The sequence below is a fragment of the Solenopsis invicta genome, chromosome 8, assembly GCF_016802725.1.
Source record: "Solenopsis invicta isolate M01_SB chromosome 8, UNIL_Sinv_3.0, whole genome shotgun sequence".
NCBI lineage: Eukaryota > Metazoa > Arthropoda > Insecta > Hymenoptera > Formicidae > Solenopsis > Solenopsis invicta.
In genome coordinates, this window is record NC_052671.1 from 1,391,292 (window position 1) to 1,406,811 (window position 15,520).

The following is a 15,520-nucleotide window of genomic DNA, read 5'->3' on the forward strand; positions in this document are numbered from 1 at the left end:
TTAAGTACGGTAAGAAACGAAGAGATATGTCAAACTGTTCACGAATCTTGTCAAAGCGCATTATTTAATTGCATAAACATTAAAGCACTGGATAGATAGACGTAACAAGTGTGTTCTTTTTAAAGTGAAATAGAAATTTTTAAATAAATAAACGTATTCTAATTATTATTAGTCAAAGTTTTAGAAAGTATCAATTTTGTTATCATAAGACATGACGTTTATAAAAAAAATGCAATGGATGCTTGGATCAATGAGACAAATTGCAACGTCATAAATTATGTTAATAAAATAAAAAATACATTGGTTTTGAAGCGACAGCCGCATGACAAAAGAAGAAGAGACAACGCTTATTGTGACCTGATGAATGAGCGGTGAAACTAACAGACAGGCTAGCAGGTCACCGCAATAAATAACTTCGTCGCGACGTATCTAGAGACATTGTGCCAATCTGGAGTCGGCTACCGTACGGATTTGGTTTAGTTTTGCGCTACGTTGCTTAAATACAAAGGTTGGCTACCTGCTACCTGAGAAACTACTTAATAGAAACTTGACTTTCTACGAGTCCTTTTAGTCACGCTTCAAATAAAATGTTGATTTTATTTTTCGGTATCACGTTTCTTATTCCATTTAATTTACAAGAATAAGTGTCATGTATATAGAACGTTTTTGTAATTAAAGTTTAATGTAATATATTGAAGATAAATACACATATATTATATAAAATTTTTAATAAAAAAATTTTAATAAATTGCAAGCTCAGTGCATTTGATTTCTACTCTCTCTATAATTAAAAAATTTTTTTCTCAATAAATATCATTGCACGTATCAATTCAAGTCAGGTATGATAACGATTTGAAACTAAAGGAAAGAAGGCGCATCGTGTATAATTGAAAAAAATATTACACTTACCAAACTGGCTCCTCATCCAAGGATACAATGGGCTCGGTAAGTTCGCAGACGCCGCACCCTGCGGCGCGCCTTGTTGTTGTTGACTAAGCGACGATGCAACGACGCCTTGATGCTGCTGAGCCTGTTGCTGTTGTTGCGGATGCATTCCACTTTGTCCCTGTTGCGAGGCAGTTTGAGATTGCTGTTGCTGCTGGTACATCATATGTTGCTGCTGCGCCTGCAGATGCTGATGCTGCGATTGCTGCGGTTGCGGATGCTGCGACTGCTGCGTCTGTATATGCGGATGCTGGCTGTGCATTTGGTGATGCATCTGCGATTCGACGAGAGGAGGGCTATCCGGTCCGTCGAGAACGCTGCCTTGATGATCGACAGCAGCCGCTTGAAGTTTGCAACTTGCATAGACGATCGGAGTGGACGGATGTCCATTGGGGGTAGGAGTGTGTCCCATGTGACCCATACCGGTGCTCGGAGACGTCGATCTGTAACCGGCCATGCCGTCCATACTTCCGGGTTCTTGTTGATGCTGATAGTAGGCCGCGTTCCGCATGTCAATCCGGTTGTACGGAGGAAACCTTGGATAAGGCATATCTTGCTGACCTCCCGCGGTTCCATAATGATGGGCGGATACTCCTTGACGTAACAAAGTTGGGTCGCATGGGTCACCGGCTTGCTGGGACTGTTGCTGGACCGATTGGGTTTGCTGAGGTACCTGTACGGCCGCACCGTAGTGCTGCTGATGCTGATGCGGGTGTTCCACCCCGCCATTTCGCAGGTCCGGGATATACGAATTCGCGAAGTACGAACTCATGCTACTGTCCCACCTGTCCCACCTGCTTATGTCACTTCTCTACGTTGCTGACTGACTTTCCTTTGGTTATCTTCAGCTGATCTATGATTCTTTTCTCTATCCCTTTATCTTCGTAAATTTATTTTGTTTTGTACTTTTCTTGTGTGGACACACTGGCACACGTCTTTATAGAGATACAGATTTATCACTTCGGCATTGCATTTCTTCGCCAATCTTTTTTTATAATTTTTTTTTTCACTCGACCCTTGTCATCTCACGCACTCTTGAGCAGCACAAGCACACACACATATACATATATATATATCAAATTACCATCATTTTGGATCACATGTACATCATTTGACTTTTTATCACACTGAGCTCACTACCAAAAGAGGGTAAAATTATAAACTGGAGCACTACAGAACCTTTTTAATTAGCAAGTGAAAAAAGAGGAGAGAGTATACCACGTATACACAAGGTGGTAGCGGAAGATAGTAATCAAAGTCCTTCGTCTTCCCCGGTGTGACACTTTCGTTCAAAGCGCCAAGCCACTCCAGACCCGTTTCGTTCCTCTATCCACCCTATAATCGAAATTACGCCGCACCTGTAACAAGAAGAAAACCATGTGTTACATTACGTTACACGTACAATATTACAATATTATATTAATTACATGTATTATAAATGTCAAGCATGACGCACAGTATTTTAGTGTAAATAACAATTATGTCAAGTTTACATCATATTCAAGAATACTGATAAATATACTAAATTATGAAAAAGCATTGATGATGGTTTGCGACTGCCATAAATTTAACAATTAACAAGTAAACTTTCAAATAAATACCATTGCTTGAAGATTTACGATACTTAAATATAAACTATCACGAACGCAACTGAAGCTTTGCATGATCCTTGTCAAGCGAACTGAATGAACTGAACAGAGTTTAGCTGGTGAATGACAGAAGGCGAGTTACACATGTGCTCGTCACGGTGACGGCCATCGCACAGACGCCAAACTTATTACAGCGTTCTGTGTGGGCGGGCTAAGCGATCGTTAAATTTGGAAAAATTTCCATCCATTAGGCAGTATGGTTACTTCCCACTAAAACGTTTCTCCCTTGCATCAATCTTTTTTTCGGAAGCTTTGTAAAGATTCCGATGCGTATGAAATTAGTAGGACGTACGTAAATCACTCATATCTATGTGCATGTCAATTTAATCATAAGTTGACAAAAGAATTTAAGAAAGAAATAAAAGTAGCAACCGATTTTAATTAATTTAGTTTATCTTCCTAAATAAATATCGTTATTTGAATAAATCACAACACAGACAAATTTAGAAAAAAATATTTTTTATAGCTTTATATAGCTCATGTTCGCAAATAAAATTAATTATTTAAACGTTCTACTTTACTACATTTATGCCAGTATTAAATACAAATTATGTCAGTATTAAAAAAAAAGAATATATTTGCATTAATCTTTATTTAAAAATTATACACGATGTATTATTAAATTTTATTTAAAAGTAAAACATAAAAAAGAATAAATAAAATTGAAAGTAAACGTATAACATTGCATTAAATATATGTGCAAAACTAAAAATATAAAAAAAGCTATCCAGATAATATCGGATTAATAATGTTAAAATTAAGCAATGAGTATAATGATTAATAATATACTAATATAATGATTAATAATATACATTAATAATATGACTAATTTTATTTTTTGTTCACACAACAAATAGTTAAACATTGAAAGGAACACTTAAAAATTTCAATCTATATCAAAATTTTTACATTTTGTAGAAATCAAAATAAGATTAATATTCTGAAAAATATAAATCTAATTTTTTTTTAATTTTTTGATAAGGTATTATTATATGTGCGTATGGCAGAGATATTGTTTTATTAACAAAATAGTAATACATTACTTTCTTATCGACTGAAATACAAAGGGTTTTGTCTTTTACGAGACGTGTGTTGATCTGCCGATTCAAGATCGAAACCTTCTATACCGACAATATCTAATGCCCTGAAGTCATATAATTTCTTCAAACACAAATCACTTCATTTTTATAACATTCTGATTCTATAGCTTCTTAAATTTCTCTGTTTTAAATTTTAATATAAATTGAATAAAAATACCAAACTAATTAAATTTTCTACTTAAAAAAATATTGTATATTATTTCTTGAAAACAGAAACGTTAATTCTTTAAATATAAAGATAAAATTTAAAATACTAATAAATAATGAATAAGAAAACATGGCCTATTAAAATTAATAATACATTGGACTTTTACATCGGAAAAAATTCGTTTCGTCACGAAAGAATAAATGAAAATATACATGTGAATGTACATATGGTGTTGTAGCGGGTGGCATGGCAGTGTGGGTGGTGCTAAACACGGAGTTAGGAGCGGGTTCGAATGTGCAACGGGCAGCACAGCAGGGTGAAGGGTGTGAGAGAGGGTGAGAGGTGCGGCCCTTGGGAGTTTGCTGTACATGAGAACGGGTCGGACGCGGGACGATCGCGATTAACATTCCGGCCGCTAGCTTGCTGTTCGCGCGGCGCTTTCATTAATTCCAGCGTATTGATTCCACGGATTGATGAATGGCCGCCGATAGCGATTCCACGCGCTCGCCACCCCCTTCCCCAGCGCCTCTCCTTCCTCGTCCCTCGCGTATAAATTCAACCTCTCGCAGGATTTGAACTCAATTCCCGCCCCGTAAATTCCCCTTTATGTATCCTCCTCTGAAGTGCAAGTATCTGAATCCTATTGACATGGACGGCGTATTTTTCGCAGCTTCGCACCCTCTTCCACCTTGCATCTCTTTAATTTAATAGCGTAGCGAAGTATGCAGAATCAATTATCGTTTAAGTTTTCGATTTTTCAAATTATTCTATGAATCTCACAATTTTTAGAGAATGTTTAAAAGTAGAATAATACAAAAAAAAGGAAGACAAGATCATGCTATTTGTAAAGCAGTTATTCTTCTTTCTAACGAGGTACGACACATCTATGTAATTGTGCCAAATCCAAGATATGTATACCCAGATAAATAATTTAGGCTTCCGTTAGTGGTGACATCGATCGGAAAGATCATAAACCAACTGATTATTTAAAGGTCTAAGAAGTGCATAATTTTGTCGACAGATGGCGATAGTGATAGCATGGAAGAAGAGGAAAAAACGGGGTGGAGCATGTCTGACAGCTGGGTGGGTTCGGGGCCAAGGTGATTGAAAACAGGGTGGAGCGTCATGTGACGCCATGGTTGGATATGGAAGTGACGTCATATAACTACGATGGCCTCTAGTTAGCAAAATGGCCTCTGGATAGGAATTTCTTTGTCCCACAGTCTCTTATCTACTATTTCGATTTAATCAAGAGAAAACGATTGGATTGATCGTGTTCTGTCAGTCGTTTATCCCGGAAGAAGCGAGTTCATTATGTCATAGTCTTCGGATTAAAAAAAAATTAAAAAAATAGAAATTTTGAAATAAAAATAATAAATAAAAAATAATAAATACGATCAAATATAAAAATGACAAAACTTCTTACTTATGGTTTTCGTTACAAGAGGATATAAGAAAGCCAAGAAAAAAGTGTTGGGCTATCTGTTTATGAATCTATATATCACCGGTTGATGTAGATAAAACGAGCGGATAAAATAAACGACGTCGTAGTAAGCCGTATCCCTAAAGATTGAGCCATAAATGGCACTTGAATTTGACAGTTATGGAACTCGTAGCTCGTGTCGGTCGTTCGCACCTCGTAAAACAGTCGTAAACTAAACGCGTTGTAAACTGAACGTACTTCCGATGCCACGTACAGCAGCGGAGTTACATTAAAAAGTTACGAGTTCCTGACCTTGTACTATGTAGCACTTAGTGCGCATAAGTTGGCAGCTCTTCTCTCACTCCTCTCAGATGTTTACGCTTAAGTGGCATACTAAGATATTTTTAGAAGACAAATAAAAATCGATGCACTTAATATCGATGCATAAGTATATAAAATAAATATATAAAATTAGAGGCGGCAACCAATAGGTAATATATAATTAACAATAGCCTACCATAAATCATTAAGATCAATTTACATTTTAGCTAACATCACTTATTGTTTACTTTTTATTTTACGATTAATATGTTAATATGATGACTACGTTCATAATATGGCCCACGTACTACAAGCAATTACATAAAATGGGCGCGAAGCGGACGCAGTAATAGCTATCATTATATATAACATATAATTTGGAACAAGCGAGAAAAAGAGTTAACTCGCAAAGAAACAAGATGATTCATGCAAGGTTATTAGATAAAAACAGATGTGTATTCGTGAAATATCACGATTTCGGGGTACTTTGTTATGTAAAATGATCCATCCTACAGAAACAGGATAACAATATTTTTTTAACTGTATATTACACCATAATCGAATTTATTATATCCATTCGATATTGCTGTCATATGATTTATTCGCCTCGACGGAAGTTCTCGGACATTAAACCTGTCTGGACTAGCGACCATTGTACAATGAATTTACATTTTAACGCGTTATTATACATATATCATAATTTTTAATAATGCTGAGAATTACGCATATAACAATGATAAAAGAACGATTTAATTAGATCGGTTAGCGTTTCGTTTCGTATTGTTCTAAAATGCAATATTAATTTGCTATTAATTATGTCAAACACGAATGAAGAATCTCTGCAGATTTCATTCTCATACACGAATCTCGTATTAAAATTAAATTTTATAAATCCTCTAGCAACGTTATTCTTTTCTCAACTAATAATAACTAATAAATATGATGTCCGTGCGTTCTGCGACATGAAAATTAAACATTGAAAATATGGTATAACACGTTAAATAACAATACAACCTGTGAAGATTGCGTATTAGAAATATGCCGCCATCAAAAGGCCGCGGTAGATTTAGCAAGAAACGCGATCACGACGGAACACCTCGGAGATACCGTTACGCGCATTAAAGGATGCCCGGTTGGCGGGAGGTCGAGACGGCATTAAAAGGTGTTCGTGATCAAGGATTCCGACACACGTACGTACATACACATATACAGTGTATACGGGCGACATCAGTATCCTGATTCTTAGAGTTAGCCGTGCGCGACGCGTAGACGCGTATCCGTGCGCATTCGCTTCCGCGATCGTGTGCGTAAGGACGGTGCAATGATAAACACACGGGCCACGCGCGTCGTCTGCATGTGTGTTACGCGCATGTGTGCGAGTGTATATATCTCTCTGTGTAAGTATGCGAGCGGATCAGTCGAATGCTAACACGCATGTGCGATTAGCATAATCGAGTCGGGCTGCAGGGAACCAGTTTGCAAGGCCACTGAAAAGCCGGCCGGTCAGCCGGCCGCCCGGCCGCCCGACCGATCGTTTATGCCGTTCTCTGTCTCTACCGGCGAGCGCGCGATCCATCCGTAACACCGATAACGTCAGCTGAACGCGAGAGCGAGGATGGTGACGATGCATCGTTCACCACGGATTCCAGCTGTGCGCGAGTGTTACGTGAGCTTTCTCTCGAATTACGAGACTTCGATAAGAACCCGATCTACCATAACTGCCATTTAATGTTGCATAACGGCTGTCTACGTACATAAATGAATGTAATTTGAATAATCCTATCGTCAAGTTTTGATGAGTGATGAAATTGAGATTTTCAACGTTAGATTTTATATCTTTAATTGTTCGTGTGATAATGCATTTTAATGATTTGTTAATGATAATTTATTTAACATGAATAACGAATACAAAAGTTTATATGAAAGATCAATTGTCATTTTGCCAAATATTCATGTAATTATTTCTTAAAGTTTATCGTAAGTCATTTTATATAATTGATATCATTATACATCAATTATACAATAAATATAATTAATTTATATATTATTTCTTTAATTCAAATGCGAATAAAAAATAATCGTTGATTTTATAATGTAAAAATGTGTGTGTATGTGTAAGAAAAAGAGAGAAACTATAACGAGAAAATAAAGAAACAGGCGTTAAAACGTGCAAACAGATTTCTTTTTCAAATAAAGAAATATTCCATCTATTTTGATCTTTAGCCAAGTCCATCAAACGAAGGGACCTCTTTCAAGTCAACGATCGTTTACGTAACCATTAGTGTTAATGATAATAGTGAACTGACCACATACACAGATTTGAGAAAGGCATGTGTGTGATTTGTCCATTTCAATTTTTCATGTAGAAAACAGTAGGAATTCTGAAAGCATTCGTCACATTTTCAACGCTCAAAAGATTGTGTTTCTGTAACCATAGAACGCCTACCCTACAAGGGTACATTCATGTACAAAAGACAAGCCACTTACAATTTAAAGAGTTAAATGGTAGCACGTGGCACGCGCAAATTAAAGTGCCATCTGTAAACACTGTAATGTGTAATAGAAATATTAAAAAATTAATTAAATGTAATATACTGATATACACATACGCACATATGTATACACACATACATATGTTATTTTCTAAAGTTAAAAAGTGGAATAATACAATATAATAAACTACGTAAAATAATGTATACATAATGTAAATTTAATGTGTAATTTTTTACCAAATCTAGACACCAATTAATTACGTCACTAAGTTGTTCTTACATTGAACAAACGAGTAGCTACCGGTTTTCTTTTTCTGATCCTTTTTTTCCCACTTTTTATGCCACTTTGTTTAAGTATATGCTCTAAACGTAAAGCACATATTTAAATGGTAAATTTAAAAGAGGATTTTATTTAGTATTGAGTTTTATTGTGTATGTGTTGCGTATATAAATCGCTTTAAAGTTTAAACTTCATTTATATTAATTACGCACTATTTGAACTACAGACATACAATAACGTGGCCTACACGTTTACTGTAATATTCTGCAGCATAAATATTTTCATTTTAAAACTTTAATTTTCATATATTGTAAATACTTGCGTTGTTCATGTGATTGTGTATTAATTACATTTATACTACAAAGTAGTATACACGTATGCACGTGAAGACGAATGTAAACGAGTGATTTAAGAATGCAAGAGGCGGTGCGATAAACGAGCTTCGATAACTTGGTTTTCGTGTTTAACATATAGTGCTGTTTTAATTACATGGAATTTATTAACCTATTAAAAGCAATTAGCAGCACGTAGTTTAAGAGATCAGAATAATATTTACTGAATAATTGCAACTGCTTGTAAGTTGTATGTGTGTACGTATGATAAAACTTGTACAAATATTAGATAAATTCTTTTTAAATATGCATAATTTTTAATTTAATTTACTTAATTTAATTTATTTGTTGATAAATCCCATCAAAACTGATCGTCGAGCTAAAAAAAGCTTATATTTATGTATACATGTTATACGTTGTACTTTACAGAGTATATGTTATATGTCAGAAAGCTATTATTTTTGAAAGATTTAATATTTCCATTACAGAATTATTTATTAATATAATTTGTCAAAAAATCCAGAAATAAAAAAGGCTCAAAAAAATCTAAGCTATCTCTATATCAATATAAAATTTATTAAAATAATTAATCATATGTAATCTAAAAAGATCAGAATCACATTCATTAAATAATTGCAAATGTATAATAATTGTAAATTATATATATCAAATGAGAAAAAATATTAGTACACAATTAATGTGTATCAGATAAATTTTTCATAAATATGTTTACAACTATAATTATAACAGTTTAAACTATTATATTAATCATGTTAAAAAATTGATTTATAGAAAATACTTGCTTGTTCTTATCTACTGTATTCTTGTCTGTCAATTATTAGTTATAACGAAAAGAAATGTAAAGAGCAATAAATCGTAACACTGAAACGCTGGAATACTATTAAAAAGCACTTTCGCAATTTTAGCTCTTTCCCCGCGGGATACTCGACACTTTCTATGATTTTCTGTTAGTCTCTCCAAGGGTTCCAACTCATCTTCAATTTTTGCCAATAGGTGTAAATGCCGAGAGCGTTCCGTTACGCAATTTCGCATACTTTCACATTTCGTAGTATACAAAAGTTTTTTTTGTCGGTTTACTAGTATTCGGGAAAAGACGAGATTCAACTTTCTCCTTCGAACCAAGGTATAAAAGCACAATGGTCATTGTTACGTAAAATTTATGCGCGTAAGGTGGACAAGAAATTCTCTACTTTCGAGACACTACCGTTATACGTGGCAGAATCTCTAGTGATGTTGCTGCTTTCGACGCAGACGCGTCAAATAAACACGCGTAATTTCGGACCAGTAAAAATTAATTGCTCGTAAGATCTTATGACACGCATTTCAGTTAATGTTAACGGTACCGCGACTCGCCGAGTTGGAACAGATTGTTACTGATACACGAATAAGGAGTGTCATTCTGGAGCCTGCAAATGTTCCCGATTTGAGGTGCGCTGAGTCAGAAGTCGAGGGTTAATCACTCCAGATTTCACTTAATTAACGGTAGGTTTAACGCGCAGGTTGAATTATCTGGCAACCAGATGCTATCGCAAAGTGGTAAAAGTTCTGTAAAAGAACTTGGTAAAAGTTTCACCGGGTGAAATGTAGATAATCATGCGTCCATATGACAGAACTAAATTAAATTTTTAAGTAAAATGTTGCGCGCAATCTTGCATTTAACATAAAAGATATTTAGCCTAACATTAATTATAAATTAATTTCATCTAGAAAAAACAAATACATTGCAGTATCTAAAAATGTGCAACATCTAAATAAACTAAATGCGGATCAGAAAATAATGTTATATTGATTAAAATAATTATGTAGAAAACACAAGCATGATGATACTGCTGCAAAAAAGTTTTGACATTTAGCAACTAGCTTAGTGTCCAATATAATTATTTTGATGATCCAACAGAACTATTTTTACATCTGGAAGCAAAACTTTTTTTCCGTGTACGTATTGTAAACTTATATCAGAATCATTGTGAGCTGCAATCTTAATATTGAATTATTCAAATAATATAAATTGATGTATTTCAATTAATCTTCTTAAAAAGAGATAAGAATAATATCTTTAATATAAAAAATGAAGTGTTTGCTCAAAACTCAATATATTTTTCAGTTGTTTCAGAAGACTGATATAAATTAATCGGAATATATAAAAATAAATGCGCAATAAATATTTCTTTAAAGTCATAAAACAATATTTTGTGATCGACCGTCGCAATTAATTTATTTTATAATATAGACTATTTTCACTTATCGCGACATCACACTTTCCTCTGATTTAAATTAGATAATCAAGATTCATGATGGAAACTAGTTATTTTCCAGGACAACATGGGAAAAGTAGACGCACGGATAATTCATAATTTACGCGTATGTGGGTGAAACGATGAGACGAGAGTTGCACGTGACTACATAATACCAAGGGAATCCTTTGTTATAACACGGTTTTAAAGTTTATGTATTACATGATATTAGAGGATAAAATAAAGATTTTGTATAAATACAGAAAAGTCTGATGAGTCTCAGAATCGTTAACTACAACGTTTGACAACATAAATTATCGAGATGAAACAGAAGCACATATACACGTGTACGTACAAACTGGGTGTGTCTTTATGCACAATAGCGACAGCAAACTCGAAATTACGAAGCCGAGCCTTTATTTCGTCGCAAGCGCGAGGGGGTATCTATAAGGCTGCCGAGACACGGCGGAGAGTACAAAGTTTTGACGTCACCCTATAAATCAACCAACACACTCGCACGTTCAAGACGTTGCGCGAACACATCCTGAGTTGAAGTTTTGTTCACCGTATGTCTCCTCTGCTCTCAACACAGACAACTTGTACATGGCGCGTCAGAAATTTCGGCAACGCCTTGTACATCCTTGAAATCCCATTCACACCGAAAACTATTAGAGCATCGTTTAACGTGCCTATTGTCGAATGACCAGCAATTACTAAAGGATTATGATACGCATATGGAACACTAGTGCTATATCTTACACTAATACAATAGTAATCAGAATGAAATGTAGATAAGTTTTGTATGTTATTTTTACTCGTATGTTACACCGGTTCTCGTTAAAATTTTTATGTTGAAATTTTAACGTATTCAAAAGTTAATTTGAAATATAATGAGATTATGTTATTTGAATATCTCGTGCTAAATTAATATTCAACATTTTTTAGTGTTAAAATAATATGGATAAATAAACAAATGATATCAAAGTAATGTAGTTTTAAAACGTAAATTCTAAGATAAATTGCGTGCCAACACATTATAAATGTTATTTTACTAAAGAAACTTGCTCCCACGATTTGTTTTCAAATTGTATTAAAATGTTACACTTTTTATGTTAATGTTTTTACATAATATTTATAACACTTTCTAACATATTTATCTTTTGTTAAATTAACATAAATTTGAGTGGATTGTTTGAGAGACATGCAATATATTTTAAATTTAACATAAATTTTCTGTATAGTAGAAAACGAGAACAAAATAAGAATTATAAATAATAACAAACATTTAAACACTTTTCTCTCGCGCAATAAAGTTACAGTTAAATTGACTATTTCTTGAGATAATTTATGAAACTGCTGGAAATTTGCGGAGAACGTTGAGTTAAGATGACTCGTGTAAATATGCGAACTTAGAGCGTGACATGATGAACGCAGAAATAAACTATATGGCACGTATACAGCTAGAACATCGGAATGTCAAAATAAACAGCGGCACGGGAGTTGACCGTGTCTACTGAAAAATTTTGGCATCGTCGGCCACAGCACCCGACACTGTCGGCACAACTTTGAAATTATCTCGAGGTAATTTATATTACGGCTGCGAGCCGAGAAAATACGCGACGTACTTTCGAATTAAAATCGTCGGCGTGACAACGAATCGAAATTAATGAACTTTGAGATGGGAAAATCCGTTGAAACGACTTCTATTTAATTCTGTGAGTCATACGAGTCGAAATTCATTAATTTATAAAATGTACTCACAATACACATATGAAAAGTTATGTATAAAAAAAAGTTTAAATTAAAAAAATATTTATAAGTAAATTTTTAAGACATTGCTACAATATTGAGATAATAATTTTTTCACTAAAACTGTAGAGAAATAGAACGAGGAGAGCAATAAGAAAAATTAGGAAACTATTCGGTATATATTACATTTGTCCATAAGTCTGTGAAATGTAATTAGCAACGCTATAGTTGCTACAATATTAGATGTGATAATAATCATAACAAGTAAAATGTTTAAACTTTGCTTGTTTATGTATCTGCTTTCGTCTTTGTGTGTGCATATTTCTCGCGATAAGATAAAAATAGAAGTGCATAAACATTATACAATTAAGAAATAAGAAGCCGGCTCATATCATAAATCTTGATCGCACGTAGATACGCGCATCCGCGTAGAAAGCATAATCAGTCTGTTTCGGAAATTGCGGCGTAGGTCGTCATAAGTGTATAATAACTTATAATAATAGCCGACTATTATTAAGAACTAACGATTATTACTTTTATATCACGATTACATTATGTAAAAGATCAGAGAACTAACGTGTTTACGTCTTAAGATTAAACTCGATAACTTTTTCACGCAACTCATGAAATTGTATAACGCCACGTATGTTATAATCTGTAAATGACCAATATAAACAACTACTGAAAAAAAAAAATTGTTTACTCGATTAAAAGACAGAGATATAAAAATAGTTAAAAAATAAATTTGTATACGATATTCACCATCCGTATGAATAGATGCTTTGCAATTTGTGAGTAAAAACTCGCTGCGATTGTTGGGAGAAACTGTTGGTAGAGAACGCCTTGAAAGGCGGAAATTGCAGCTGCTCTTACCTCGCACGGTCGATGTCTCGAACGCAAAAATCAAACGGGAAGCAAAGAAAAACAAGGAAAGAAATAGAAAGAGAGAGGAAAGAAGGCTGGGGTGGCCGAAGGGTGGGGTGCCCGTTCTAAGAGGGTGAGATCGAGGATTTGGCCGGAGGTGTAGAGGGGCCGATGGTACGGACATGGTATTGGATGCTATCGGGGACGGGGGATCCCGCGGTAGGGGTAGTTTGACAAGTTGACAAGAGCACAAAGGCCGTGGCAGACACCCTCGAGCGAACGGCAAGAAGGGTAGGGGCAAACGCACGGAGAGTGGGTAGGATAGAGCGATGGGTGGTAGGGAGCGTCGCGACGCTCAGCGACGGAGGATTGCCGGATGGCGGGGTGCCTGAAAGCCCGGTAGATCCGACGCCGCGAACAAAGGGTGGCTCACCCCACTGGAGTCCCCAGCGGAGTTTGGGAACGAGATCGCCTATACCGATTTACTCGGAGTCGCGAAGATGCGCACCGCACGCGATATATGTGCCTCGTGTGCGTATGTGTGGGCGAGAGTTGGAATCTACTCGGCCGATCCTCGGTAGATACGCCGCGGGCCTAATATCGAAAGTTAAGGGCTACGAAGCTAAAGCTCGTGCTTAATTAAATCGGAAGACCGTGGGAGATAATCGCTGCTCCCTGAGCGGCGAAGGTCAATATATGTGCCGGCTGCCGGGCAATTTGATCTTCGCACGGCAATTGAAAATAAAACGCTAATTTAAACGAGCGCACCCGATTTTACAACCCGATGTAAATGATTGAATGGCCCAAGCTATCAATAAATAATATATATCAATTATTTATTGATTCATCAAAATAGAAATTCTTTCAGAATGTGGAAATAACGATTTCCGACTTAATTAACTATGTAAAAATTATTGTATATAAATTTAAAAAAATATCTCTTTCGGAAATAACGTGCAGCTTGAAGACTTATCACGTATCTCTGACGCAATTGCATAGAATACCATCCTCGCTCCGAGCTTTAAAAAGAAACGGGAAGCGAAAAGAATACGGTCCGCGCCCGTGAAAGCGCTGACAATTTTTCACAATGGAATGCTGTACGGCGTGCCGATAACCGTTCAAAGGGTAATAAATATCTTCGCTAACCACCTTCTATAAGGCAACCTCCGCAAAAGCGTTCCATTCATACCGCAGCATAACGTTAGCGTGGGCACCGACTCTTCCCGTTTCCGTACCCCCTTCATCATCGCGCCTCGGCCCACATTGATACACATATCGACTCCCTTATGGTTTACGAGCCGCCGCTGTGATTTATCGCGCTTGAAAATACCGTACGGCGTCATTAGAAACATCATTCGTATCGCGTAACGTCTATCATTCTGCAACCGAAGTAATTCAATGATCCACGCATCGCTCCCTCTTCGCCTTGCTACCCTTTCGTTCTAAGCGCAGTTAATTCGCGTTATTGATATACGTGTTATGCATTTCTACAAAAGCCTGGAGGGAAGAGTAAAGTTCAAAATACACGAGAGCAAAATTTGTCCTATTTTGGAAGATGTCCTAGAGCGGTATAATTTCTTAAAAATAATTGTTATTTAAAAATATATAATATTGATTCGCATATTATTTTACATTATATATGTTTTAGTTTAATTAAAAATTATTTAAATCAATTAATAGAAAGAAGTTTATATTTGCGTGCGCAACTTCAACTACACTTTTAACATTATCAGAGCTTTCAAAAGCTGTTTTAATACTTGTTCCTTATTTTTCAGTAAAAATTCTTTTATTCTTTTATTTATTATTAATTTCTTCATTTATAATTTTTTTACGTTTTAATGATTTGACATGATTACAATTTAATTGCATTTTAAAGAGTTTCAAAATTTCAGAACGTCGATCCCGAAGTTTAGCTTATGATAGAGGTATGAACGATATTTTTTCGTTAAAAACAATATTATA

At 35.3% G+C, this 15,520-nt stretch overlaps 1 protein-coding gene across 6 annotated transcripts in view; it reads right to left on the reverse strand.

Moving 5' to 3' along the window:
- Positions 1-15,520, reverse strand: part of LOC105192849 (homeotic protein antennapedia) — a 107,397-nt gene that overhangs the window by 13,237 nt on the left and 78,640 nt on the right. For all 6 annotated transcript variants that reach the window (XM_026134242.2, XM_026134241.2, XM_039453226.1 and 3 more), the window contains one exon: positions 910-2,303. In XM_026134242.2, the coding sequence (XP_025990027.1) occupies positions 910-1,717 (808 nt within the window). In that variant the 5' untranslated portion in view covers positions 1,718-2,303. The remainder of the gene's footprint in view (positions 1-909; positions 2,304-15,520) is intronic.